This window comes from Cadophora gregata (assembly GCF_030347475.1).
Source record: "Cadophora gregata isolate MNR1 chromosome Unknown scaffold_15, whole genome shotgun sequence".
NCBI lineage: Eukaryota > Fungi > Ascomycota > Leotiomycetes > Helotiales > Ploettnerulaceae > Cadophora > Cadophora gregata.
This window is the reverse complement of record NW_026695938.1, coordinates 1,599,957-1,626,659: the sequence shown is the minus strand read 5'-3', so window position 1 is coordinate 1,626,659 and position 26,703 is coordinate 1,599,957. Positions and strand designations below refer to the sequence as shown.

Below are 26,703 nucleotides of genomic sequence, written 5' to 3'. Positions count from 1 at the left end.
TCCAAGACAGATCTTCGCTAGGGGGTTCTAACCAGTAGAATAGACAGGATTTCCTGTTCGGCAAATGGATTTTGAAGTCCGAATCTGCGGTAATTAGACTCGTGCGCTTTTCGGAGTACTCGGCAGGCCCTATGAGACATACTCTACCTGAATATTCAGGTCTTAACGTCTGTGATCTCTTACATGACGATGCTTTAAGATTGCAAATATAGTGTTTTCAAGCTTGTTTACCCTGTTTGCATTCTTTTGATCGTGATCTAAAGACCGCATAGAGCTTTTACCCTGTTACTTAGCGGACCCATTGTCAGACCTAAGAATAAAGGGAGTATTGTGTTTCTTGGAAATGAAATGAGTGCAGGGCAAGTGTACGAGTAGTAGCTCATGCTATCCGGGTATCATACTTTGTACAGGTGGTATCGGCGACAACAGTCTCCGCATTTCGCTCCCTATTCAGTCCCGACCGCAGAAATCAAAGCGCATCTGTTCTGATTTCTTGGGCATGATGTTAACGCGAAACCAGCTCAGGGGCCGGGACTGACTTCTTCTCCGACGGACCAGCTCTCCAGTTCAGCACTATGACGGTATCCATCTCCTTTCCTCCACCCTCCCGGAAATACACCTGCCTCACCACCCCATCAACCTTCACACTATCCAGCAATTTATAAGACACTTTGTCCCTTTCACTCATCTTGTCCCTCAGCGGCGCTAGACTATGCAAGACCTTGATATTATCTCCCCACGTATGCTCCATCTCATGCAGATTTATCTTCTGTACCTTTCCGCCTCGCAAACCGGTCGATCTGAGATGTCCGTTGGGATAATGAACTATGGAGAAACCATTGGAGAGGATGATATCTCTTCCGAATTGCCAACGTTGTAAGAAGCAAGAATCGCAGATGTCGGCGACGAGATGCATCTTCTCTATCTCGAGCTTGAATCCTGCTTTCCAGTGATGGAGGGAGATCATCTCGCGGCCAGACTCATAGAATCCAGAGAGGTCACCATGCATATCGACTTGGTGGAGACCAGGAACATGGGTCAGCTTCGTGGAAGAGAAGCGGTAGATACAGTCCATGACTGTGACATCTCCCGCTGTTGTTCGGAGATGTTCTTTGCATTCATCCGTGTGGTCGTCAATCATCTTTGCCAATGGTAGAGATATCATTATTCCTGCGCCACCAAAACCCATCAACCCATAGTTGTTGACAGCCCACCAGTCCTCGCTCAGAGATCCAATGTATTGTTCTTTGCTGGTGTCATATATGGACAGTAGGATCTGCAAGTCGTGCATGCTGGGAAAGAAAGTATCGTCGTCTATGAGGATCATCCATTCAGTCTTGTTATTCCGAGCGGAGTACATGACGTTTACGAGAGAGAAATAGCGCTGAGCGAAAGAGTCCTTCGGTCGTACTGGGTGGATGATGCTGACTTTCATGCCTTGCTCCTGCAGTTCCTTCTCCAGTTTTGCCATCTCCTTGCTATCTGCTGCCTTTTCCTCCGTCTCGATGACTATTGCGAATAGCCTGGCATTGGTAAGTGGTAGCCATCGTACCATATGCTTGGTTGTCTCCTTCAGACGTCCCATGGTGGTCTGTAGTCCGAAGATCATATTTGATGCATCCACCTTCGACGAATTGACATTGGAAACTTCAAGATACATTGGCGGGAGACAATTCGGTATGCCGACTACTGAGGATTTTGCAGGGTCGATGGTAGTAAAGTCTTCAAAGAGCGGTTCGTCCACTATGGACAGAGGAGATCGTTCGGATTTTGCGGAAGGAATGGCGACGATATCGCGTGAGACGTATTTGATGGGATACGAGAATTGGTAGGGTTCTAACCATCCCAATTGATCGGTACATGGGTGAGTTTCGATCTTGAGTTCCGGGCCTGCTGTACCAATCCATTTATCAACTTTGCTCAGATGTCCTCCATCGCGTCCACGCGTGACGAGGAAGAGAGTGCCGAAAACTGTGAGGAATAGACCCAACAGAAAAGGTCTTCGCGGACTCATGGTGGCTACATGAAGTAGTAGATAGCTTCTGGGGAGGAAAGTGGGAGAATGAACTCCTATGGGGGGAGAAGAGAGCAGAATGAGCAGATCGAGACTGTATCTCGAGAGTCGAGAGGACCTACTGAGCTCTGCGAGTGCGAGTCGCCTCCAGATCTAGCAGATATGACTTCATCTATCATTCCAGGCTCTACGAGCTGCGGAGGATGTTTATATGCCGAGGTTTGACATTGGCGGTACTCATTCATTGGATTCGGGTTCAACAATGAAGCCCAAGGGATGTGTTGACAGATGGAAAGCGCGACTCGGATAAGGCTGTGCGACAGGATGATTTCGAATTGCCAAGCCTACCATTCCAACCATGTATTCTGCTGATATATTGCATCTGCTTTTGAGTAAAAATCTGTATATTACCTAGGTAGGTAACAATGGAGAACGAAAGACTTAAGGGCAGTAATTAGGGCCTAAACATATCGCAAGTGCTTCCCCAAGTACAAGGCTGCACAAGGCTGGGCTTGGCAGGCAGGGGTCCGCCTTTTGACGCATTTCCAACCGCCTCGGCATCTCGAGCTTCTCAACGTCACCAATGCCACGCAACAGCAACAGTTAACAAACCACAAGAATACATAGACTCTAAACAGCCACGTATTCTCCAACGTATAATATGCGATAGCATTCTCAGACTTCTCACTCCGTATCCGAACATACACGCCCTGCGAAATGGCTTCACAAGCCCCCGCCCAAGCCTCACGAAGACGATCATCCCCCACTGAGCAGACAGCTTCCTCCCCAGCTGCAGAATCGTCTGCGAGAGAACAGAACACGACCGAAACACAATCTATACCTCTCAATAACCCACAAAGATCTGCCCCCTCAATCTCGGCCACCAATACATCGAAACCTACGGCCGAACCTGCAGAATCCCGGACGTGCTGGATCTGCCAACAAGACGATATAGATGACAGGCCTGAGGATTCGGAATGGAAGAATCCATGTCCATGCTCCTTGACTGCACATGAATCCTGCCTGCTAGAATGGATTGCCGACCAAGAGGCTCCAAAGAGAGGAGATCTCGTCCCAAACTCTACGATCGAGTGTCCACAATGCAAGGCGGAATACAACATCCAGCGTCCTCGTGATCCTATTGTATCACTCTACGGATCGATACAAAGTTCAGCAAAGCGCTTGATACTTCCTACAGCTATGAGCGGTTTGGTAGGCTGCTTGTATTCCGGATTGCTGGTTTATGGGCTTAACTCCACAATTACTGTCTTTGGCACCGAGCAGGCAAGATCCCTTCTAGGAGGTCAAATTGCGCTTGGTAGAATCAATACCTACTCGGCGAGAGGACGAATGGCCAAGCTATTGCATCTCCTAGATCCGTTCTTCCCGACAATTCTCCGAGTCAAGAATTACAGCCTATTCCTATCCATGCCATTAATCGGGCCCTCTCTCGTCCTCCTCCGCACAAGTCTCGCAGACCAAGCCTCTGGCATCCTCCTCCCAATAGTACGTACATTCTTTCCCTTATATCTCAACACCACTAACTATCCGCACTAGTACTTCCTCAGCACCCAAAAAAGCCACCCTCACTTCAACCTCACCTGGCCTCCAAGTCCGGGCCTAACATTCGCCACACTCCCCTTCATCAAAAAGGCCTACAACGCGCTCTACCGCCACACCTTCTTCGATCTCGAAAAGAAATGGGATCGTGCCGTCCAACGCCGTCCCCGAGAAGGCGAAACAGCAGAACAAATCGAGAATCAAGCAGCCGAAGACGACGGCCGTGCTATCTTCGACGTCGAATGGGTCCACGAGGAAGTTGACATCCCCGCTGCCCCAGCAGCAGATGTTGCAGCAGCTGCCGAAGCAAATGGCGGCGTCCGGCTTGAAAATGTAAACAATAATGCCCCTGCCCCTGCTGCAAGACCTTTGAATCGCTGGGCGTTACATCAAGATGTCAGCGCTGCCTATATCGCCACAACAGTCATGGGCGCGCTAGCCTTTCCCGCGATCTCTTCTGCTATGGGCGAGATTGTCAATATGTTGCCTCTGAAGTGGAAAGATAGAATTGGTGGTGGGCTGTTGAGAGAGAAGTGGGGACGGAGTGTGGTTGGAGGGTGCCTGTTTGTGGTGTTGAAGGATATGGTTACGTTGTATTGTAAGTGGAGGAAAGCGAGGGATTTTGGGAAGAGGAAGGTCATGGATTATATGGGGAAGAAGGGGGTGAGGAAGTGAGGCGGGGGAGAACTGGAAACAGGTAAAGACTTGTGTCTTGGAAGTAGAGACGCCAATATCCAAATACTAGAGCATATTCCTCTGGGGTTTGAGATTGCTGGTGACGATGTCTACTCCCCCATCTTAGACGCCGTCGGCGGTATTGGCGAAGAGGTGCCCATATCTCGGCAGAAACATTCAACTTGTTGCGTCCTCTCATTCTATCTCTATATGCTGAATCTGACCAGCTGCCGGAAATTCTGTGGTGTGGAAGCTCAACTATATTGAGATCGACGTAGAAGATGAGGGAATCAGAAGCTGAATCGCTGGCGGCGACAAATGAGTATGAAGTTGTATTCACGAGGAGGTCAAGGTATTCCGAGATCTTCTTTTTCGTAAAAGGCGGCTCAGAAATCCCGCACCTGTTACAAATGAGAGTTTTAAGGACACATTATATCTGACAGACTTGAATGTGGGAGATTTTGCGATGGTGTGTAGTTGTACTTCTGCTGTAATTCAAGTGCGGACGGTGAAAAGAGGCACGGCGAGACCCGAGCAGGATGGGAGTGGGAGCACTCACTTCCTAACTTTTGCTTACAGCCGGAATGAACGTATGTGTAGATCACTATGGTACTGGTAAGATTCCACTCATCTTTCTGTTGCCCACGTCATACGAGACATGTCAAACCAACTCAGTCACTCCAACACCGCGTGTCTCTCAATGACCGGACAGCTTTGTGGATTATTTGTTGTCAATCGCGGGAAACCATCATCTCCAAGTCAGTTCTAGTAGATTATTACGTGTCAAATGAAACTGTAACACTTCTCACCGTCGCTTCCTTGACAACTATTTTTTTCCCACAGTCAATTCAGTCAATCTCACATGATATGCGAATAATCTTCTGTCGACTTCCTATGATTCTAAGTGGTACGTTGTATTTTCTCAGAAACTATCTTTCAGCATTGCATAGAATTTGTTCTGTTCATGAGATGCCAGGTCTTTTAAGGGTATCTTTGACCCTACATTTTCTAAGTAACAATGAAATATGCCGATTTGTTGTGGACTTGCTCCAGAATGAAAAATATCTACACCCTCCATATTCACGGGCTTGTGGCTGTTCATAGGACCATGGCGTCGATTCAGACAGCTTGACCAAGTACACAGTAGCCTCTACTACGTGGAGATGGGGTGCTTGGACATCTAAGCTCCACCGTGGTATGCCAGCCAGGCACATCGTAACCTTTGCTGCATATCAATGAACTGTCCACAGCCATCAATTCGAGTCACATTCTTGTAACAGAACATTCTCTTCCACTCATCACACTTGATGTATCCCACAAACCTCATACCGTCATCCGAGGTGGCTTCATAGTCTCTGGTCTCATCGTAATGGCAGCTGCTGTCACCATAAACTGTCATACCTGTAATTGTAGGTGGAAGACCGTCTGCTGCCTCGTCGTTATCGCCAAGCACACTCCATTCAGGCTTGTTGCCGCAATCATACATTCTTGTCGTTAGATCTGCACGGTAACCCAGTAACTGATTGACTCCATTCCCGCCGGTTCCGTCCCAGATATATCTGACAACGATATCATAAGCGGGAACACCATCTGGATTTCCAACTGGAATGGTGGTCGGAGTTGGAGTCGCCGTTGTGGAAGGTGGAGGAGGGGATGGCTCTTCCGTGGGCCACGTCAATGCTCTCTCAGTATAGGTTCCATTGCGATAATGGTTCCTGCTCCCAGGTCATTGATCAGAACCTGCTGGTTACCAGCTGTGTACCAAGGAGTGTGAGCAGGCACCAAAGGACATCCGATAGTTGTAGTGGATGTTCTGGTTGTTGCGGTGATAGTACAGCCTGTGGTTGGGACACAAGAGGCTGTGGTACACATGGTTGTCACACTTGCGCCGATAGGTGAAGCTGTACATGATACTGCGCAATTAGTAACAGTGGTCGAACGTGTACAAGAAGTCGACTCCGAGGTTGTAGTTGGGTCTTCAGGTGAGTCTCCTCCTGGTGGCGGTCCATCTGGCGGTGGAAGAAACTTTGGGCAATCAACGCCGGAGCAGGTGTTATCACCACCATTGCACCCACGTCCACGGCAAATAGTACATAGGGGGCCGAGACAACCTAGACAACTGATTCCGAAACATGTCTCGCAGAAAGGCGTATTACAACCAGAACAATCTGAGCCCTGTAGCCGCTCAAGTCAGCTCCATATTTTGGGATAGCACTTGCAGCCGAACTTACTTCGCAAAAGGTGCAATAATGCCCATTGCAAGAGTTTGTTGTGTCGTCGCAATCTGAACCATTACACGTATGGCAGTCCGGTCCCTCACCTGAATGAGATATCAGTAGAAGATTCTTTTTTTGATTTGGCTCTGGCTACTCACAATTGTCGCAATTCCGCCCGGTGCACAAACGGCAGTCAGGTCCTGAGCGGGACTGCTGATCACTAGTGCAATCAGAGCCAATCCAACTGGTGCAAAAGAGTCCATTCTAGACATATGTAAGTTTACAAACAGTGAAACGAAACTTATTTGGAAACTTACACAGGAAGTGCAGCCTGACCCTACGCAAATGGTGCCTGATGCAGATTTATTAGAAGATGAGTCTATACTTGTGCAGAGGATTGGAAACCAACACTGTAGGCCCTTGCATTGTATGCTGCCACCAGAACTTTGGCCGCAGTCTCTTCCAGTACATGAGTTGCAGTCACTGGAACTGCAACCAATACATCCTTGACCGCGACAAGAAAAGCATTCGGGGCCTTGTCATTTTCAATCGTCAGCAAATGACACATTGTTCAGACTCAAGCAGTATCAATCGTTTCCTTACCAGTGCATCCGCTACAGCTACTCCCAGAGCAGCCCTGGCAGTTCCCAGTACAGCCGCGACATGATGATCCAGAGCATGGTTAGCATGCTGCAGATATGCAAACAGGATTTGGCACTGGTGCAGGTGTTCCTTCAGGAGGTCCAGGATCTGACGGGTCGATCGGGTCAGTAGCCGGAGGGAGCCCACCAGCACCACCACATGCAACGGCGAGCTGTTCTCCTAGACAGGAAGCAACTTTGTTACCAGATACAGGGCTCGGAGCTGTCACCGAGAGACTGAGACTGCCTTCATCTTCGCCGTTAAAGGCTGAAATCGCCCATGCATAGTTCCAGGTTCCAGGGAACAGAAAATACCAGTCGATACAGCTCGTCGCTGGGCTTTGTCCCGCGTAAGTCAATACACTACCGGCTATGTTGATATTTCGGCTAAATATCCGATAGCCAGTGGCACCTGGCACTGGGTCCCATGTTAGATGAGCGGTAGTTGAGTCGCGTGCTAGTATCTGCAAGTTCTTTGGAGTGCCAGGCACACCACCACCAACAATGATACGTCTGGCCACAAGGGGGAAGCCAGCACCTGCAGAATTCCACGCTTCAATGGCCACTAGGTAGCGGTGGCCTGGTACTAGGCCGTTGATACTCGCAGACGACCCTACAAAGGCGGCACTCAAGAGGAAAGAACACGGTAGATCAAGGTCCCAGTAATAGACGTTGTAGAGGAAGACAGAATCGGAATAGGCTCCTGTGGGAGGAGTCCACGTAATGGTGAGCCCAGTTGCCGTAGCACGGGAGACAACATTATTGGGGGCGCTCGCGGTCTGTGGTTTTGCGACACCAGAAACCCACTGGGATTAACATATGCCAAGATTAGCAAGCCACAACATTCGCAAGATAGCATGGTGAGTCTCATATACTTACTTCAGTCCATCCACTCTTCCGATTGCCAGAACTCGCACGTACACGAATCTGGTACCTGAGCAGTGGGGTATCAGCTTCAAATGAGATTGGCGATTGAGAAACGAACTTACGTCCAACCTTCCAAAGCCCACCTCGTATCCCATCTGTTAGTCGAAGTAGAACCAGGAGAGAAATTGAAAGGGGCTCCGCCATTGATGATATAATCGATGTCGTATCCATAAGCACCGAAGACTATGCACTTAGATAAGTTACTGTGATACCCAAATGATTCATTAGACAAGACGCACCCTTGTCCCAAGTTGCGGTGAGTCCTTGCGGGGACGGGCCCATCTGAAGGTTTCCAGGAATAGGTAGGTACCGCAATGGGACATTGGTCGGAACGACAATAGCCTCACGGCCAATCCCTAAGCCACCAACGAGTGCTCGAGAGAAAGCCCTCGCTATCTTTTGCAAGTCAGCGCTGTATGTAATAGTAGTATCTCAGAACTGACTTGATATTCGCCCAATTCATTAGGGTGTAGACCATCCCAAGCAGCTGGACAACCGTCTCCATATTGTGGCCCACAATCATACTCCTCGCGAATGGGAGCAATGACTACCTGTTTATCCCATTAGACATGACACTCAAGAACATGAACGTGCTACTTGCTGGGGATGTAGGTGTGCTCCAACCAGGGCCTTGAGCCCTCAACATTCGGTTGTATGAGTCAGTGTTCAATACAAGGTCTTGACGACCTCCAATGAATGTCCGATGCGGCACAGTTCCAATAACAAATTTGGTCCTGGGATCTGGAGACCGACTCGTGAGTCATGTGTGATAGTTTTGGGACAGAATGTGCTATACTCACTGGATAGGCGTGCGTTGGCGATTAAGCTTTTCATGCTTCTGATCAAGCCATCATCGTCGCTGTAAAACCAACCCAGATCATTGAAGCCTAGCATTACCAGCATCACATCCGTTGGGTAGCTTGCACTGACTGCTTGTATTTGGCCTCTACAATTCGTAGAATATTAGCTAAGCTGTATTACTGTACAGAAAAAGCAACCAACACTTACTGCACGACTGCTGCGGCACGGCCTGAGATTGCGAAATGAGAACTATTCACTCATCAGAAGTAATTGGCAGATCGCATGACTGGTATCTTACCTATCGAAACTGACTGCATATTTACCACTTACTCGCACAGATTCACCCGGCGCCGATGAGCCGTACAATGGTGGCGGGACAGGTGGCGCAGGTTGCTTTGGCTGCACAGTACCTTCATAAGGCCCTACAAAATCCATTGCAAAGTTTTGGCTTAGAGACCATTCCCAAAGTCGATATCGCCAGGTAAAATCGCCCTCCATGCAATGCGTCATGGAATCGCCGACTGCCATAACTCGGATAGCGCCCTGGCGTTTTCCGACCTGGTCTGAGATATAAGCAGGAAATTCTGTGACATTTTCAATACTTGGTTTGCCAATGAACTGTTGTAGAGGAGGAAACGCCGCTCCAAGCTGGCTGGTTTCATTGTAGTTGGGTGCATCTGTTGGTAACGGAATAGGATTGCTGAGGTTGCCAAGGGCGAGGGTTGGAGCGACTGAAGCTGCAACTGCAAGAGCAGCAGCGATGTCGATCGTTTGAGTTGTAGAGTCCAGTGTATTCGTAGACAAAAGTATACTAGTAGGTTGCGGTCCGATATCTTCAGAATTTGCGAACGGGTGTAAAAATGAAAAGCACAACACCAGAGGTAACCAACCAGGCAGCACGTCAAAGTGCAGTCGCCACATTGTGCAAGAATTTCGTAGCAGAAGATGCAAATGATACATCCAGCGAAATAACAACAAAGAAGAAAAGGAAAAGTTGTAAGAATATCAAATACTTCTCTCTCCACACCTGGGGTGATTTCCAACAACCAGTACAAACCATGTCGCTGGTCTCTTCGCATACTCGATACTGATTCATGTTGGTGGCGCTCGACGAACATGACCCACCACCCATCCTAATACACTATTTGATATATTTGCCTGAAGGTGAGAATGCAACTGTAATTCATGGCTAGCTTGTCGAGTAACGACAGGGAACAGTAGAAATGAAATAACAGAATTCCTAGCATGGTACTAGCAGTCTCAGCATCAAAAGTCATTAACGGCCGCTTGAGGCCACACAGATGAAAACTGAGGTTTGTCCCAAATGGACGTCCGATGACCACACTTCGCCTATGTTGAGGAATCTTGTCAAAATGTCTGAGGATTACCGCCAGAATCTCGACTATTATCAAGTCTCCAAAGACTCGCGTGGGCAAATGCAGTTACTTCAGGGATAAAGTACATACCTCTTTCCTGTCTGGGATTGCACGCAATTCAAAATTTTGGTCTGTGCCCCCGACATGTTCTTCATCGCTTTCCTTTACATTCGCTTATCCGGAAAGTATTCCCTGAAGTGTGGAGCAAATACTACCTAGTAAGAATCAGCCTCGGCTGTTAACTCTTGAATCACATTCTAGCCTCTCATCCATGTGGCGCTTAATCGATTCAATCTCGAATCAAACACCGCTTGCCAGGATAATCATCCGAGATTACCGCCACGGTACTGCGTGTGGCTGGCCATAAACCTCGCTAATAAGTTTCAAATTGTAACTCATGACAACCATGTTCTGGTGTGCATATCGGAATGGAATCCGCAGGCGCCATCTCCAGCACTAGCTCCGGGCAGACGGTTATTTTCTGCATGCCAAAAGCGCTCTCCACGGATTTCATCCCACTTTGGGGGTCTGCCAAGCCTGCCCTGAATCTAATCGCACGATTCATCGAGCGCATTGCCATTATAACCATGGCCAGCCATCCATATCCGAGCAGAATCATCACCAACAAGATGCCCGTGTGCGGCGAGTGCATGCAACGCCCTCGCTTGCACAAGTCACGAACTCCGTGTTCCTCTCCATTCTGTTATTTACCTCGGAGGTGGCAATGAGCTACGAAATTCTGCTAGAGCTGTTGATGGCACATGCTAATGGAAATCCCTGTGTCTTGGGAAAGGCAGAGACCAGACAAAGCATTAAATCCGGGCTGCAGAAGTTGTGTTGGCTGTCATTGCGACTTGACCTAACACAGTAGCCGAGTACCAGTCCATACAGTGATAATTAAATGGCATCCTTTGGCATTGGCTTCCACAGTGATTCGCCACAGCTCTCTCTTGTAATTCATACGTTGTGTGATTCAAGATGACTCCTATGCTGAGCTCCCTTCTGGCTTATGCCTTCCTCCTCTTTATCCCGCTTAATGAAGCAATTGTGTTGTCAAGGTATGGACGAATTTTGTAGGACTTCTTAGGCACAGCTGATCAATTTGCCAGTAACGGCACGTCACTGGAATCTAGACAGGACGTATCTATCCCTTGTAAAGCATACTGTGACACAATTTTTTGCGGGTCTCAGAAATGCACTTTGCAAAGCCGTGGGTAAATGTGTATCAAGAACTCCGACGAGGATTTCTGGTGTAGGTTACAACAGCTAACAAATTATCGCACGCAAGTCACAAGGCAGCTTCTCCTCGCTCAGAACATAGATTTGGCTTTGGTTCGCTAAACTCCACACTGAACACCATTCAACATGCACTACCAGAATCCCAATCAGACGCGGTAGAAAAGCGCATTTTGAGGATCAAACCAGCCGATACGGGCCGCGTCACTCGAGTTCCCACATATCTAGCCCTCGACGTTTCAAACTACCTCGCAGATAACCTCGGTGAAGGTCCCGGTGGAAGATGGGATACTCAGTATATAAGACAAGGGTTCTTTGGTGAGTTATGTGGGAATGCCTATGTCTTAACTGTCAATCCTTTCTGCATAATTTGTAGCTGATCATGATCCTGTAGCTGGTGACATGAGGACAGTCACTCGGGATGGCCAGTTTGGAGCAATACCATTTGAGTTTGGGACAAATGGGCTGCATGGCTGCACCATGCTTACGATAATCTCGAAAAGAGCAGTTTGGATGGTGAGCCTCAACGCCTCATGTGAGCTCATTTGGCGGTGGCTTACTGTTCGTCTCGGGACCCTTTTGAGCTAATGAAAGGCTAGGCACATTTTTGGGAGGCTTATGCTTTCAAAGACAGTTATGATCCTAAGAAGCCTCTTAAAGAAAAGAACGGTCTCATGGTGAGAAGCGACGGCGATCCTGAGGACATACCGAACTTGCAATCATGGCAAGATAGAGCTATTGCAGCAGTGACTGGCCAGCCTCTCTCAGCGCCGCTGCACCTGCCCACCGAGGGCAACCCCATCGACCCTAATCTCTTCAATCGGAGGGATGACAACACGGAAGCCATTATCATGACACCGGCTGAAACAATTACCACGGGTTCCAGAGGTGAAAAGATGGCTGACTATAGGTACCCCAACAAAATTGGGGAGCTAGAAATGGCACTGCGGCAATTGATACCCGGTATTAAGATTCAACGCCAACCTTACACACCTCTAAACTACTTTAATCCAGTTGACATGGCGAAGAGAGACAAAACTGAAGCTGGAATGGCACTTTTTCAGTTTGATCCAAATGCGGATGGTGCTGGTGCGCGTTACTTTCGACTCTTTCATGAGGGCAAAGTTTGGCTTCGCGAGACGGCCTGACAGGCTGCGAAAGTCTTGGTACATAGTGTACGCGTGTGAGAAACTTCACCGGGGTGTCTGTCTATGAAAATTGGAGAGTAGAATCTGTACTGGGCATATATGCATTCGATGTTAGGAGAAAATGATTCCCATGCACGTCGTTGAGTGCTTTGTTCGTCTTCAACAATACTATTGGCTCGGCTTCGTAACCAAATCAATACACAGAACGCTACCTCCCATGCACGTGAAGCTCACCTCGGCAATCAAGGATTGATTAACCTATTAAGGCCTGCAATCCGCCCGCCAGCGATTTAGCACTGACTACTTCTTTCCACTTCTGACCACCCGTCATTCCCCAACAACCATTGCCTCAAAACACATGACTCCTCTCTCAACCACGAATCCTCTGTACACTTTCAAGGCTCCTAGAATGGAGAAACCAAACCTCTATTTCAAATCTACTCCACCAGAAATTATCCGATCAATATGCGCGCATGTCGATTCTGCAGTCTTGAAAAATTTAAGGCTCGTCAGCAGACACACTTGTCTGGTGGCGAGTGGCTTGCTCTTCCGAACTGTTTATGTCAAGATTTCGAGTCGTGAACAGCTTCGATTAGATGTCGACCATTGGACTAACCTGCTCAGCCAGTGGAGTTGTATCGGATCTGTACATCACTTACGAGTTGATGGTATTTTACCAAAAGAGCCAGACGATCATGGCAAGCTTCGTCAAGGGCCAATTCCACAATGGAACGAAAGATGTCGGCAAGAGGAACTGGGAAGATGGCGGAATCATGTTGCATATGATTTTGATGGTAAGAGGATTCTCGACGAGGATCATGGATGGCGTCCATTAGCACGCCTGATTGCGATGTTACCAGCTCTGCGAGATGTTGTTTTCGCTTGCACGAACCAGTTTTCTCCTTGTCTTCTGGAGTCGCTGCAGGAGATTCCGTCATCGCAGTGTAGACTTTATCTTGAGACCTTCCATCTCCGCTCGTTTCATGATCGAGATGTGGAAGGATATGAATATCAGCTCGTCACCTCGCCACATCTGGAGGGAGTCGTGACTGAGCATTACCAAGACGCGCAAGTAGCATTGGCTCTTGCGCCTATGTTGAGAAGTCTTTGTATTATCAGCCGTCCCCCCCCGGCTTCAACCGACAACTTCGTGGCAGCGCCGCAAGGTCTCACGACCCCTACTCGATCCACCTTTCCTCACCATCAGAAAGATATGAAACGCCGTTACCCTCTGGTGAATCTACAGTTCTGCCGCGAACGATTCGATGAGAAATGGGATGAGCTCGTTGATCTGTCTGCACTTCGTACCCTCAGACTGGATTATCCCATTGAAGAGAGAGTTATAAATTGGCTGGCAGCGAAGGCTCTTTTCAGCTCCCTGACTGAACTAGAGGTACCCATCGGCTCTTGGTATGAGCAGAACACCCCAGAGTCATATACTCAGGACTTCGCGTCCTTCATTCAGAGTATCTGCCCTTTACGATTGCTCCGCATCTACGCCAACCCGATAACCACCAACATTTTCACAGCGATCCTTGAACAACATGGCGCAACCCTCCAACATCTTTCATTGAGGACTTGGGGGCATATTGAATCTGTGAGATTCGATGTCTCTCAAGTCCAGAAAATCAGCCGGCAGTGCCCATTACTCAAAAAGTTGGTCCTTAAAATACCGAGATCGAAAGGCGACAAAGCCGAGCAAGGGATATACACTGCTCTAGGCTCAATGTCACAGTTGCAGCATCTAGAACTTGAACTAGATTGCCAGAATCGGACATGTTTAAGGACTCTGCCAAATGGTGAAGTCGAAATATTCAATAATTCTTCCTGGGACGAGTTTCAACAACAGTTTTACCCTAAAGAGGGTTCACTGATAGAGGTGAATCCACGAAACGGTCATGTAATGGATATGTTAATCAACTGTGCTCTGGATGCCAACCTTGCCGAAGATATCTTCTACTGCATTTCGTCTGAAAAAGCACCAGGTGCAAGGAGATTAGAGAGTCTGCAATTGTCTATCAATGGCGGTGGGTTCTTTGGCGAGCCGAATCTGCCTTTCCCGGCTGATGTCTGTGGAGTACCGGAGGTTGTAGACCGAATTGCAAAGACATGGATGGTTGAAAGTGGAGATATGGGTGGGGTGAAGGTGACGGAGCTGGATACGGGAGTGGATTGGGACAATGGGCTAGAAAATGGGACATCAATCGGTCTACATGATCGCATTCAAGATGTTTTAGCCGTACAGGTAGAGCCAGTGAGTCCTCACTCTGCTTTGGCGATGTATATCCCTTAATGTTATAAGTATCTGCGGAGTTACAGTTCTGCGAGCAATTTTCTTTGTTTAATGCCTTCATCAAGAACGTAAGCTGACCCCGATATTCTCTACTAGGTCTTCAGGAGGCTGTGGCCTGGGAACGGAAATTGGCTGGATGAGTGGCACAGTTTTCCACTCGAAGGCTTTCAGAGAGAAAGCCTGCAGACATAGGGCTGGTCTCTTTTAAATGTGTCATGCGTCTTATGTGCTTCACTAGAGATTCGAGCGATTGGCTGGACCTAGGACCGGCGCTGCTAATAGGTCGGTTGGAGGAATCCATGCAATACCCTCCTCTCCTATCTTCCAACCACTCTTTAATCGTCGATTAGCTTGGATTGATTCTTGTATTCAGTCACCAAGATCAAAATTTACAATCTCAATAATGTGAGGGTTTTATTTCGCCCATTGAATCGCCATTTCGGCCACTGTATTGAAATATTGGAGAACCAAAGCAATCTACTTTCGGTATCCTTGCAAGTTTACCACTCAGCATAATTGCCTCCACTAACACCTGAAATATTTTCCTCAAATGCCTCGAAGTTGTACTCACTTTGTCTCGGCCGAAGCGGAAAAGTAGTAATCAGAAGCTTTTCCAAGAGACGGGGGCAATCCATCAAGCTGGCTCTTCTTTAACGCCTGCGCAATATCTCCCTGGAGTGAACGCAAAGAATCTGAATTGATGCAAGTATCGAACTTTGCCCCATCTTTCGTGGCTATCATGGCATCAATGAACATCTTCTTTGCGGATGGTCGTTCTGATGCGAGCTCCGCTGTGGCCCAGTAGACTTCGCGCTCTGCCCAGTCATCCAAAAGCAGTCGCTCGTGAATTTTATCAATGACCATGTTCTCTAGTAACACCACTTGAAATTGGCAGGCAAGTTTCCAGAGGTGTAGCAGCTCCCCAGTGTGCAGATCACCTCCATCTTCATTTTCGATTCTCTGATAGTATAGCCAATTCACCAAGCTGGAGAAAATCTTGACTACACGAGGAAGGAGTCTGAGGTTGTGATCGTCGACATCAGAGGAATTGAAGTGTTTTGCGAAGTATGACGAATAGTGACAGAGAAAGCTTCTGTGAATGTTGAAGACCTTGCGGACAGTCTCCCGGCCAATGACTGAAACCACTACTTTGACGATTGTGTCGTGTTCACTTTTGACTGTCAGTAAAAAGCTGGTAAATGTGGATGGAAATATCTACTGCATGCTTGGAGTTCCTCTCTTCTTCGCAACAGGCTGTGTAGAAAGTGAGCTCGCCATGGCTGTCAGAGCTGGTTCGATATTTGTAGATCGGGTTGTTGTGGAAGTTGAATTAGCTGACGGTTTCTGGAACGAGAATCCACGGGGCAGTTTGAATTTGATGATTAGAGACTTTGGGGGCTCCGCTCTTGCATGTTGTTGGGTTTGAGAGCTGGTTTGGGATTGATAGCCAAGGATCAATATCAAAGTCTAAATAATCAGAAGCGGGGAAGACTAGCGCTCGCTAAGCCTTATCAAACAAACTGCCTAATCGGGATGGCACACTTTGCGCGCTTATGACACCCGACGAGTGGGAAGGTGAGATGAAGGTGAACCTAGAGGGATATCACTGGTATCACTATTCACTTGGAACATATAGTGCTGTCACACCGACACGTCGAAACAGTTGAGCCTGTCCTAGAGTCGCTGATGCCACTCTGGAAATAATCATATGTCTGAAACAAATACACACTATATGCTCAGGAAACAAGTTTGAAGGAGCTCTCTCTCAATCTTTGCGCATCGTACCATTTTCACCCGGAGAGCCCCCACGAGTGCGCCTCATGACCAACTGATTGATAATGTGCAGCTCCCCAAGTTCAGCTCTCGCTTCAATGAAGACGAGACTCCCGTAACATATTTTTAGCTATCCGGTGCGATGATCGACGCTTCTTTGGTTTTGAATGAAACTTGGCTTCTCGCGAAAGGGAGTAGTCTTCATCCCCAGCAATATCGAAACCATCCAAATCATCATAATCAGCCACAGAAGTCGGACCGTTTGAAGGAGTGGAATTTGTCGAGTCTGAAGTGGTATTGACGCCCTTCTCGTACTCACTGTCCTTTTCAAGTGATTTTCCGTCAGCAACGTGGTATCTAGCTGGCTCTATACGACGACCTTGTTCAAAATCGCCTTTGACGAAGCGCCGAAGGAGATCAATTGACCTAACTTCGCTCCAAGCGTTTCTGAGATCTCCCGATGAGATAGAGACCCGATTCAGAAGCATAGATTTCAGTCTTTCAGAATCTGAATCCTGGATGATTTTGGCGGTAGGCTTCACAGTACGGATTATGGAGTTTGACGCAAGACTGTGGAAAAGCTTATTCATGACCTGATTCTGCAGGCTAGGCATGAAAAAACGCTCTGCCATGATCCAAAGCTCTGCTAGAAAATCTGGAGTCATTCGATATCAACATCAGTCGCGATGTTCGGGTGGTATAGCCAATGGACGATGGAACCGAAGACAGTGGGATTGATATCGTCAAATGTCATAGACTGGGGTTGATCTTCGATGAAATGGCTGCTGAAAGCGGCTGAGAAGAAAGGTGAGTAATGGCATATGAGGTTCTTATGGATGAGAAACTTTTGAGTCGTTGAGAACCCCTCGGTGAGATTATGGTCGGCTTTCTGGGCATTAGGGATCGCCATGAGAATGGTAAATACTGGTTGGGGGGTACTGCATTGTGTCAGTCTACAGATAGTGTCACAAATAACTAGAGAGTCTTACAAGAGAGACGGTTCCTTGGACATGTCGCCAGCTTTGAGAGGACGCGGGTCTGCCTGGGTGTTGTAACGGTGATTTGGCTGGTCAAAAGCCATCGTTGATTGTTGAGACAGGCTGGTAGCTATCGCTGTGGTGCTGTGACAGTGTGTGAACCTCACTTAGATATTCGAAGTCTGTTGATTTGCCTGATTGCACAAGGTGATGATGACTTGGAATAGAGCAGAGCGTCGAGTATTTTGAAAAACGAATGTAGCATTGAGGGACTGCTACCTTCTCCGAAACGTGCCTTCTCCTTTGAGTTGCGCTAACAAGCTGCAGTTCTCTTGAGTCGCAGCCTGCATCTCTTTAACAACGCCAAATCGAGCATATATCTCTAGCACCAGCTCATTGAGCCTATCATAGCACCAGCTCATTGAGCCTATCATAGCACTGCCCTTCGTGCCTCTCGGGTGTGACTATCTGTGGAAGGTGAGTTCTTGCAACAAAAAGAGGATGGTGATCACTGCTTGCAACTGTGACTTAGCAGAGAGCTTAGCTGAAGGTTAAGATACAAATAAGATGAAGAAACATGAGTCCGTTCAACCATATTAATTCCATTGCGCAGCAGTTGATATCAGAGAAGATACATTAACTTGAAGCTTTGAAGATTGAAAACACTCTAACAGTAGTGAAGGTTGAAGCCGCTGATGGAAGTTCTGCTGATTGAGTGCATATGAGACTTGAGTTACTGCGCCAGCAGAGACAAGACTTCAGTATAAATGTGTTTAGAATGGATTTCTATTCTGTCATTTTTTATTGCAAGCAGACTCGATGTAGAGATATATTCATTACTGCTCGGCTATGATGAACCTCAGTGCCTTCCACTGAAGGCTGTAACATAGAGCGCACCTTTACTTTCCAGTGATGCGCGTGTGTCCCCGCCATTCTAAAGGACATACAGAACCAATCAAGAGTAAGGCTCTGGTGACCCAAAAGGAAGAATGGAATAAATATTCGCAAGAAAGATAATGAGGGAACAGTCTGGAGTTTTACCGCCATCCTCTATCCATCACCTTCCGAAGCCCGTGGAAATTTGGGATTTTAGTCAAAAAGACCAGCCATATCGGATAAATCTTCGACCGTCTCCTCCCCATCTTCTTCCTCTGACTCATCAGCTTCTTCAAACTCCTCCTCGCAGGGTTCCGCCATCTCCGTCATGTACTCAGATATCTCGTTGCTCTCATCTCCGAAGTGTTCAAAGAGGACACTCTCATCCTCTTCTTCCTCCTCTGCCACTTCACATTCGACATCACTGGTTTCATCGTCCAGAAATTCGTCTTCCACCTCAGGAATTCCAACATGGAATTTTGTTGGGTCGACAACCTCATAACGATCACTGTTGTGGACCAAATCATTATGTTCAAGAAAAGCCAGGCTGATATCGAACAGTAAATCTGGTGGAGCTGACTTGCCGATGTCTTTCAAGACCTCTGGTGTCATATTATGGGCTGCATGGTGTAGTGCCAGTGCACGAATTGGAGTGCCTTCGGTCTCCGTCTGCTCGTAGTTGTGGATAACAAATTTAGCCACGTCAGAGATGTTGATCAAGTCCAGGATTGGGGCAATGCGATCCATGATGGTATTCTGTAGACCTGGCATGCCGAAGTACTTTGCCAAGCTCCAAAGCTTTGTGAGCGGGAGAAGGTGAGTACCGACTACATTCTTGGACGGCTCAGTTGGGCTAGGTTGACGGAGCCGGATCTCTTGTGTGTAAAGCCAGTGCGAAAGAAGTCCAAACACCTGAACATCGACGCCAGGCAAGTCTGCTTTCAAATGGCCAGGCTTGAAGTACTCTCGGAAGTATGGAGAGTAGAAACTGATAACTTCTTGGTGTATGGAGAAGTGTTTGGCGCGAGAACCTGAGCCGACTGTGATCGTGACCAGCGGTGAGGGGTTTCTAACAAGTATTAGCATAGCTGTGATGTGACAGTGACATAGCATTGTGAAGGAGACCCACGAGAAGTCTACTTGAGGCTTTCTTACTCCCATCGCAGAGAGAATAGAAGTCGTAGAAGATGTCATCTTGTCAGATGTAGTAGTTGTGAATGTTGTGTTTCCTGAAACGAGGCTTAATTTGTAGCTGTTAGAATCGATCCGAAGCGGGTCTTGGTGCTGGAAAGATGCCCTGGAACTCTCAATGGTTTTGTTTTTTGTTGATATTTTTGACCCTGGAACGAGTTTGTCGAGTTCTCTATCAAAACCGATGTGTCCAAGCTACAAGAAACTTGAAATCAAGGACGTGATAACTCACGTTGAGTGTGGCAGTGGTCACGAGGTTCATTCTGCCGGTCGTCCGGTTCATCTAGGTACACAATAAACGTCACTCACTTTTAGCATCCCTTTCTGTCGTCTCATTCACTTTGTCGACTGAAACCATCCAAGCCGAGTTTAATTCACTTGGGAATCCTCACCAGACAACAGACCCTACTCATTTGACGAGTGTCACGATATCTAGATGTTCTGGCTATAATTCAATAACTGTTCATTTCAACCAGATCTTATCAGAAATTCGGTGTATCTCTTTACATTCACCATTCTATGAAATCACTCGCGATACATGTTTTGGGAACCAACAATGTGTCCGTGTCCGTTAGAACTAACTTAAGTTTCACTCAGGTTTGGTCGACGTCCTCGCTTAACATCACAAATGAAATCTCTACTGGAGAAGACCTGCTGGTATGAAGAAATATATTTGCAAATTAAGAGCTAACACTTCCTGGCCCAGTGTCAATTCGGACAAGTCTATGGAAATCATTGTTTCTCCTCTTTAGGAACGACAACGGCCTCACCGTCGCCCACATAATACTCCTTCGCGGAGCCAAATGAGCCGAACTTCATCGTCGGTTCGAGGCCGTGAACATGATCCTTCTTCAGACTCATGATGATGTCGACCAACAATGCTTGCGGCAAATGTCCACCTGACATCCAGACCTCAAGTCGATTCGCACTTGTGGCCCATGCCATTCTATCAGTGGCGAGTCTCTGTAACATCGTTGTACCCTTGGCTTCATATGCATAGTGCAGGAAGTTTTTCAACGCTTCTCCTTCAGTACATTCTACTAATGGTCTTAGCCCGTCCATGATGTTGTTCTGGAGGTTTGGCACGCCAAACCGTTGTGCAAGGGTCCAGAGCTGGGAAAGAAGCAGGATGTTTCCATCATGGTCTTTCAAATCAATGTCGATCTTTTGGGTATATAACCACTCCACAAGGATACCAAACGTATCTGAATTCACTTCTGGTATCGTGATTGTCTGTGTCTTGCTTTCTAGATGTTTACTATTGAAAGCATTGGCGAAGTATGACGAATGGTGGCAGATGATGTCCTTGTGGATTATGAAAGTCTCATTGGACTCCTCAGGGCCGATAATAACGGTGACAACGCTCTGGGGTCGTCTGTTCAAAGTCAGTCTCAAGTATAATAAACTCATGGCAGAGTTTTAGAGTGCACCTTAGGCTCGGTAGCCTCGTCTTTCTACCTTGAACTCGTTCTTGGGAAGACTCGGGGACTGGTGTGTCACTCACACCCCTCAAGCTTCTGGAGGAGCGTAGAGCTGGCGAAAGATGCTTCTTCCCGCTTCGATTAGCCGAATCCATGGTGGCTAGAGGCGAAGCGAATGGTGGGGTCAAGTCTGGTGTTGAGCTTGGGGAGGGCATGATGATGCTTGGTAGGAATTTTCGATCTTGTTTGGAAAAGGGGGGATTGGTGAGTGTGCTTAAAATCTCGAGATTTGAAGCAGAAGAAAACAATGCTTGTCCATGATATCTTATGCCTAATTATATTTGACTTGACCTTCGACGACGACTGGACGAGAAAATGTCAGGCTAGTGTCTGAATTGATGCAAGTGAATTTGTGTCGTATTCTCCAAAATTGAGTGAAGCTGGCGCTGACAGCGAGTGAGAATGCATTGTTGTCACTCATTCATCGATGTGTTTTCGCAAGCGGGCGGTGTTAATAAACTATATCAGCTTCTTACCAATGGATGTTTCCGGCTTTCACTTCGACTACTTGCAGCCTTGATTGAATCGTTTTGATGATATGCGAGGTCTGACTGAACATCTAGATGGCAAGAAATGAGGCTTGTGAAAGCCGATAATGATATCATTACTCTGAGTAATTCAAGCTGTACGGCATGCCTGATCGATAACGTCTGGGCGATGCATCGTACCTGACAATGATCGGCCACTCTGGGTAGTACCTGTACATTCCCTCATTGAATGCCACTCCATCGTGAATCTCACCATTGCCAGGTGGACTCTTATTCATAGCAAGTATCTTCCGGGCAATGTTCTGCGAACTAGAATGGGATGAGGCAAATGCAAAATGCGAAGCCGTCCAGCTTGTTGCATCACCTTGGTACCTAATGAGTTTTGCACCCAAGGGCACATCAACCGGTATTCCGACCTGCAAAAGAACATCAAATATGCCAAAATATCCATCAAGGCATGCTGTATTCATCCATGTTTTGAGTTCAGGATCATCATGAGGGACGACTTGAAGTTCTAGGAGAAGATATCTTAACACTTTGCTCGACTCTCGCAGCAGTGCACACAAGAACAATTGGTTGTCCAGTCTGTCGCCTCGAAAGTATCTAAAGCCCCGTATCCTGAGAGAATACGCATAGACTCGACTTTATCTCATTGGTTAGTCGTGGCTGTGTGCCAATGTGTGGCCCGGTCCTTCTTTTCCGTGCATGGGTGTGGCAGACTGCGGCAGGCAGCCCTTTCCGGCACCTACTTTGAAGCTGAAGCATTCTGCAACCTCCAATTCTTCCCTCTTTTGACTTATTCAACTTTCGCTCGATTCACATTAGGCGATGTCTCTGTGTGCCAGCTTCCCCTTCGACCAAACAGTGGCATGCTAAATCGTATTTTGGAATTGGTCTGTACAGTACTATTTGTTTCTGCGGGAGATTTGTGCAGTCTCGGAAGATTACACTGATATCATTAGAACTTAGATTCGAGCTGTTCACATGGACGCTGGCACATTGTGTGAGTTTGATAAATCGTATTGAGCCCCACTTCATGCAATGGACAGGATGTTGGGAAAGGGTTAAGCAGACTCAACATAGACAAAGACCGAAATATGCAAGAGACACTCTTTCTGAAGACCAATGATTCTAATGCTATCATTAACACATAACAACATCCAAGGCATCAGCGTCGTAAAAGACATATATGCCAAGGAGCCACACTTTTCTGCCGGTCTAAATACCATATCAGTAGTCAAACCTGGTTAGTTGCTTTGGCTTCTGGTCATCCATGCTTCTGTGGTCCTCCGTATATTTGTCCTCTCCGTAATGAACATTCACCTCCGTCGTCCGTACGATTCCGCTGTAAGTCATTATCTCTTCCTCACTACCCGACGGGCTTTGACTTCTAATTTGACTTGTCCCTCGTCTCAAATCCTTCATGGCAAAAGTCGAATTCCCAAAAGGGCTCTTCGAACCGTTCTTGGACGTTAAAGTGTTCCCTTTGCTTGAAGTCATATGTGACTTCATCACATCGCGGGATGCGCCCATGTTGCTCTTGCTTCCATATGGTCCTCGAGATACCCCGCTGCTGAGAGATCCAAATATGCTTGGGAACCACGTTTTAAGAAGGGGGCGTAGGGCGGGACCAGAAGCTGTGATGATGGCAAGATTTGTTTCGACAGCGGAGTAGCAGAAGCGGATATCATAGTTGAAATCTTTCGCTGGGAAGTAACTGATCTCGATAAGCCAGGCCATACGGAGAATACCAACTATCGTTACACTAAGGTGAGTTAGAAGATGTCATGATATGAAAGGGCAGCATTTTGAAGTGATACGCACATAAAACCCAGGAGGAAGACGGCCATGAGTGCTATTCTCACTTTCAAAGGCATTTTCAAGCCTAAGAAAATCCAGATTGGTAACGCAAGTACCGCCAAATCGGTAAAGATGGTCAATGCCGCCGTGGAAATGTAAAACACTCCAGTATCAATACAAGTCCCCTTGAGTGTGGGATCCCTCATTCGCTCCCAAAAGAAGTTGACAGGCTTGCATTGGAAAATGACAGAGATGAAGACTGAGATTGCTAATGATATATTGAAAGCATTAAGGGCATGGATCGTGTACCTGATCTCTCGCTTGTGGCCGCCAAGTCGAAGCATGAAGAGAAGAACAGACGTCTTGACGATGGCCAGAATAGGATTGTATAGGATCTGACCGATAAAATTCCACTGCATACCGAGACCAAAATCGGCTGTGGCGAGTGGCACGTCTGCGGTGTGTATTCCCAGAAAGGCTGTTCTCATGCCTGAAGACCAAACGGTTAGCGATATTTGCGTGTTCTAGGAACTTTGCTTCAGTATGGGGTGCAAAGAGCAAAATGATCGGCGAATTCATACCATAGTATCCAGCTACGGTCTCAGCTATGGAAAAAGCCATTGCAGCAACGATCAAGCCATCATCTTCGACGTGAGTCAGTAAACGTAGACAGAGCTTAAACCTAGAGGCGGATCTGCTACACACCCCAACCAAATTGCTTCATCTTCTGACGGCTGTATATCCTCAAGCAGACAACAATCAAAGCAAGTGTCGGAAACAGAAACAATATGGCAAATCCCCCTTGCTGAAGCGGTGACGTTGGAAAGCGTTCTCCATTGCCAATTAGGACCGGCGGTGCAGCCTCTGCCTGCCGACTGAAAATGAGACCACGCAATTGACGCAACTGCTGATCCCTTCGGAACTCCATAACGAGATGTCAAGTATAAAGACAATTCGCAAAGTGAGAGTATAGAGATTGATAGTTCACGATCTGAGTCTAAAAACCTAGATCAATTAACTTTGCCAAGGTCGTTTTGTGAACTAAACAAGAAGATCTTAAGTCAAGGATGGACCCATTGGTGAACATGTGGGGGGATAACGGTTTATAGATACCATTACCGGGAATTTGCACATGATTGAGACAGGAGTGTAGTAAAGGGGAATGTGCACGCGGTTGTCTTGAGATAATGAAGTGAGCAAGGTCACCTCGTGGTCCCCCAACACCAGGAACAGCTTTTTACAGCTCTCAGACCACCAAGCAACCTCATCCGAACTACTCGAAACCAGGATGCCGCAGTTGGCCAGTACTGGAAGGAGTCTCACATGAAACCCCTGACGAGGGGGAACGGCGAAGAGAATCCCAGTTGGAGATTAACCCTCCTCGCCACTGACAGATTCGATTGTGGGTTCGAGACTGGCGCAGAAAAGTTCAGTTTTCTCGAACTACTCGGAGATTGAGGTGATTTGTGATATACATCGTATACCGAAATGCATGCGAATCTTGATCTCTTGCTTTGCCCAAAGTCAAAATTTATCCGCGTGGGAAGCCTTTTTTTGTGCGGACACTTATCCCATTGCAGGTGACAAGACAATTTGATGCATAACCAAGCATTCGTCGATGCCATGCGCCTTGGTATGTTCCTGAACTGGGAAGGATGCGCAGTTACTCCAAGCGACTTTGTGCTGGGATCATATTCTCGACAATCAGGATTGTTCCCATCAAACTCGCCGATCTCTTTCCTCATCCTCTCCGGATCCAAAAGACACAGCCGGTGATTGGAGGTATTCATGGAGAGACAAAAATCTTAAGCAAAGTTCTGCCTTCCGCTTTGAACATATTGGAGCTATCACGAGACAGTTTAGGCTAATTTGCAACAATGTATGGATTTCGCAGCAGCAGTATTTGCTTTGGCAAGCAGTTCGACGCTGTACTGTTTTGGGCAGTAATCAAAGCAATATCACTTTCCCGCACGAAAATGTGGTGGTCCTCCAGGACCAACAACTTGCTCGAAAAGTCCCAGGGTTCGCGATCTAGAACGTCCCAAGCTAGAAGTGAAGAAATCTAGTGGCATCGCAAAGACATTTGGGAGATCCTTGGGCTCCTCAAATAGTTCTGGGCTCGTTACGAAACAACATTCAAAATCGCAATCAGCTCCGGAGGATCACTCCCTTACTTCAATCCTCTTACGAATGGATCCTCTTTAGTACATACGGGCGTGGGCGTGACGAACCAATCAATGCCGTTACCTTTGATGCCGACCACTGAAGAATGAGGCTTAGCGCGAACGTTCCACACAAATGTGATGGATATATGAATGAACGTCCACGTTGCAACCCTGAAATCCGATTACAACGTGCTGAATCGATTATATTGCTCTCAGCAACGTTTTGCAAGAGTATAAAGATTGAAGGTTTCGATGTTCCGCCATCCTTGGAAACTTTAGACTGCGGATGACATACCGGATTTCGTCTGTGCGGGTGGATCAAACAAGGTTCAACAGCGGTGCCAATTTATTCCCAAGCAACATTTGTTGGCTACACGGAGCACATATTCCCTAGTGCCAGCAAAACTCTTGGGACCGACTAGGATTTAAATCTCTTTCAGGGACAACGGTGATGTCGTTTGCGTAAAACTCCTGCGTCAGTACTTGGCAATGCAAGACGACAGAAGAAGGTAGTCCAAATAAGATGGCATCAAGGTATCGCTTTGACTCGTGGAGAGAACTGGAGAGTGGGGAGCCATCAAAAAGGGGATCGTCCCGTGGGGGTGTGGTCCATCCCAGCAAGTCACATCCATAATTTAATCCACACAAGCCGGTTGATTCAGAGATCCGATTGGTCTGAACTGGTAATTTCTTGATTCATCAACTCCACGTCCCGAGTCCGCGAAGTTCTGATCTGGCCAATGCATGAGACACTCCGGAGTGGCTTGAGGTTAGTACTTGGCGAAGTTGGGGTTGACACAAACCACTCGCCAGGAAGTGGCGGTTCTTTTAACAAACAGGGACTTTTGCCGGCTTGGCTTTTAGGAACAATGCTTGTGTTACCTGTTGACAACTGAACAGGCTTACCTTTGAGTTGGCGAAGAACGGGCTGATGGGTATGCGTATCAATCGGACGGAGTGAAAAGCTTATAAGCGAGAACATCAAAATAGAGAGTTTCCTGCATACTTCGTAGAAGTTCTTAACTACGGCTCCTCAGACCGTCAATTGAGATCTCTACCAAGCAC

General features: G+C 47.3%; 12 protein-coding genes across 13 annotated transcripts; 3 read left to right on the top strand and 9 right to left on the bottom strand.

Annotated features, from left to right (window-relative positions):
• Nucleotides 1–505: 505 nt before the first annotated feature.
• ONS95_005172 (uncharacterized protein) lies at nt 506–2,453 on the bottom strand (the record flags this gene model as incomplete). The annotated part of the gene is made up of 2 exons (XM_058498569.1): nt 2,137–2,453; nt 506–1,893 (listed from the first exon to the last, which is right to left on the bottom strand). Exon 2 carries the CDS (start codon nt 1,658–1,660, stop codon nt 506–508), a length of 1,155 nt encoding a protein of 384 aa, XP_058352083.1. The 5' UTR covers nt 1,661–1,893; nt 2,137–2,453.
• Nucleotides 2,454–2,594: 141 nt separating this feature from the next.
• Nucleotides 2,595–5,043, top strand: ONS95_005171 (uncharacterized protein). Its single transcript, XM_058498568.1, has 2 exons — nt 2,595–3,520; nt 3,572–5,043. The coding sequence occupies exons 1-2, from the start codon at nt 2,732–2,734 to the stop codon at nt 4,247–4,249; spliced, it is 1,467 nt and encodes a 488-aa protein (XP_058352082.1). The 5' UTR covers nt 2,595–2,731; the 3' UTR covers nt 4,250–5,043.
• A 386-nt stretch (nt 5,044–5,429) lies between these two features.
• Nucleotides 5,430–6,728, bottom strand: ONS95_005170 (uncharacterized protein; the record flags this gene model as incomplete). Its single annotated transcript, XM_058498567.1, has 5 exons — nt 5,430–5,964; nt 6,012–6,274; nt 6,406–6,424; nt 6,481–6,569; nt 6,624–6,728. The coding sequence occupies 5 exons, from the start codon at nt 6,726–6,728 to the stop codon at nt 5,430–5,432; spliced, it is 1,011 nt and encodes a 336-aa protein (XP_058352081.1).
• Nucleotides 6,729–7,147: 419 nt separating this feature from the next.
• On the bottom strand, nt 7,148–9,755 carry ONS95_005169 (uncharacterized protein; the record flags this gene model as incomplete). Its single annotated transcript, XM_058498566.1, has 9 exons — nt 7,148–7,912; nt 7,986–8,040; nt 8,096–8,216; nt 8,273–8,429; nt 8,477–8,580; nt 8,631–8,774; nt 8,834–8,979; nt 9,042–9,083; nt 9,133–9,755. The coding sequence occupies 9 exons, from the start codon at nt 9,753–9,755 to the stop codon at nt 7,148–7,150; spliced, it is 2,157 nt and encodes a 718-aa protein (XP_058352080.1).
• An 872-nt stretch (nt 9,756–10,627) lies between these two features.
• On the top strand, nt 10,628–12,834 carry ONS95_005168 (uncharacterized protein). 2 transcript variants are annotated; one of them, XM_058498565.1, is made up of 5 exons: nt 10,628–11,268; nt 11,320–11,424; nt 11,499–11,764; nt 11,841–11,962; nt 12,046–12,834. In XM_058498565.1, the coding sequence occupies exons 1-5, from the start codon at nt 11,189–11,191 to the stop codon at nt 12,592–12,594; spliced, it is 1,122 nt and encodes a 373-aa protein (XP_058352079.1). In that variant the 5' UTR covers nt 10,628–11,188; the 3' UTR covers nt 12,595–12,834. The 2 variants fall into 2 exon arrangements, with proteins under 2 accessions (XP_058352079.1, XP_058352078.1); XM_058498564.1 differs by having other exon boundaries at nt 11,320–11,432.
• Nucleotides 12,835–12,897: 63 nt separating this feature from the next.
• ONS95_005167 (uncharacterized protein) lies at nt 12,898–15,349 on the top strand. The gene is made up of 2 exons (XM_058498563.1): nt 12,898–14,848; nt 14,984–15,349. Exons 1-2 carry the CDS (start codon nt 12,953–12,955, stop codon nt 15,077–15,079), a joined length of 1,992 nt encoding a protein of 663 aa, XP_058352077.1. The 5' UTR covers nt 12,898–12,952; the 3' UTR covers nt 15,080–15,349.
• Nucleotides 15,350–15,454: 105 nt separating this feature from the next.
• On the bottom strand, nt 15,455–16,165 carry ONS95_005166 (uncharacterized protein; the record flags this gene model as incomplete). Its single annotated transcript, XM_058498562.1, has 2 exons — nt 15,455–16,058; nt 16,107–16,165. The coding sequence occupies 2 exons, from the start codon at nt 16,163–16,165 to the stop codon at nt 15,455–15,457; spliced, it is 663 nt and encodes a 220-aa protein (XP_058352076.1).
• A 590-nt stretch (nt 16,166–16,755) lies between these two features.
• On the bottom strand, nt 16,756–17,292 carry ONS95_005165 (uncharacterized protein; the record flags this gene model as incomplete). The annotated part of the gene is made up of 1 exon (XM_058498561.1): nt 16,756–17,292. One exon carries the CDS (start codon nt 17,290–17,292, stop codon nt 16,756–16,758), a length of 537 nt encoding a protein of 178 aa, XP_058352075.1.
• A 29-nt stretch (nt 17,293–17,321) lies between these two features.
• Nucleotides 17,322–17,741, bottom strand: ONS95_005164 (uncharacterized protein; the record flags this gene model as incomplete). Its single annotated transcript, XM_058498560.1, has 2 exons — nt 17,322–17,598; nt 17,650–17,741. 2 exons carry the CDS (start codon nt 17,739–17,741, stop codon nt 17,322–17,324), a joined length of 369 nt encoding a protein of 122 aa, XP_058352074.1.
• A 985-nt stretch (nt 17,742–18,726) lies between these two features.
• ONS95_005163 (uncharacterized protein) lies at nt 18,727–19,707 on the bottom strand (the record flags this gene model as incomplete). The annotated part of the gene is made up of 2 exons (XM_058498559.1): nt 18,727–19,582; nt 19,643–19,707. 2 exons carry the CDS (start codon nt 19,705–19,707, stop codon nt 18,727–18,729), a joined length of 921 nt encoding a protein of 306 aa, XP_058352073.1.
• Nucleotides 19,708–20,436: 729 nt separating this feature from the next.
• On the bottom strand, nt 20,437–21,340 carry ONS95_005162 (uncharacterized protein; the record flags this gene model as incomplete). The annotated part of the gene is made up of 2 exons (XM_058498558.1): nt 20,437–21,079; nt 21,135–21,340. The coding sequence occupies 2 exons, from the start codon at nt 21,338–21,340 to the stop codon at nt 20,437–20,439; spliced, it is 849 nt and encodes a 282-aa protein (XP_058352072.1).
• A 1,563-nt stretch (nt 21,341–22,903) lies between these two features.
• On the bottom strand, nt 22,904–24,401 carry ONS95_005161 (uncharacterized protein; the record flags this gene model as incomplete). The annotated part of the gene is made up of 4 exons (XM_058498557.1): nt 22,904–23,438; nt 23,498–23,963; nt 24,055–24,117; nt 24,179–24,401. The coding sequence occupies 4 exons, from the start codon at nt 24,399–24,401 to the stop codon at nt 22,904–22,906; spliced, it is 1,287 nt and encodes a 428-aa protein (XP_058352071.1).
• Between the last annotated feature and the right edge of the window lie 2,302 nt (nt 24,402–26,703).

What these genes read in the sequence shown, in the direction of transcription:
- ONS95_005167 (XM_058498563.1), top strand. Translation starts at nt 12,953, where the DNA reads ATGACTCCTCTCTCAACCACGAATCCTCTGTACACTTTCAAGGCTCCT. An exon ending in TAGCCGTACAGGTAGAGCCA is followed by an intron (nt 14,849 to 14,983) that starts GTGAGTCCTCAC and finishes ATTCTCTACTAG; the next exon opens with GTCTTCAGGAGGCTGTGGCC.
- ONS95_005168 (XM_058498565.1), top strand. Translation starts at nt 11,189, where the DNA reads ATGACTCCTATGCTGAGCTCCCTTCTGGCTTATGCCTTCCTCCTCTTT. An exon ending in TGCACTTTGCAAAGCCGTGG is followed by an intron (nt 11,425 to 11,498) that starts GTAAATGTGTAT and finishes ATCGCACGCAAG; the next exon opens with TCACAAGGCAGCTTCTCCTC. An exon ending in CGAAAAGAGCAGTTTGGATG is followed by an intron (nt 11,963 to 12,045) that starts GTGAGCCTCAAC and finishes ATGAAAGGCTAG; the next exon opens with GCACATTTTTGGGAGGCTTA.
- ONS95_005171 (XM_058498568.1), top strand. Translation starts at nt 2,732, where the DNA reads ATGGCTTCACAAGCCCCCGCCCAAGCCTCACGAAGACGATCATCCCCC. An exon ending in CTGGCATCCTCCTCCCAATA is followed by an intron (nt 3,521 to 3,571) that starts GTACGTACATTC and finishes TATCCGCACTAG; the next exon opens with TACTTCCTCAGCACCCAAAA.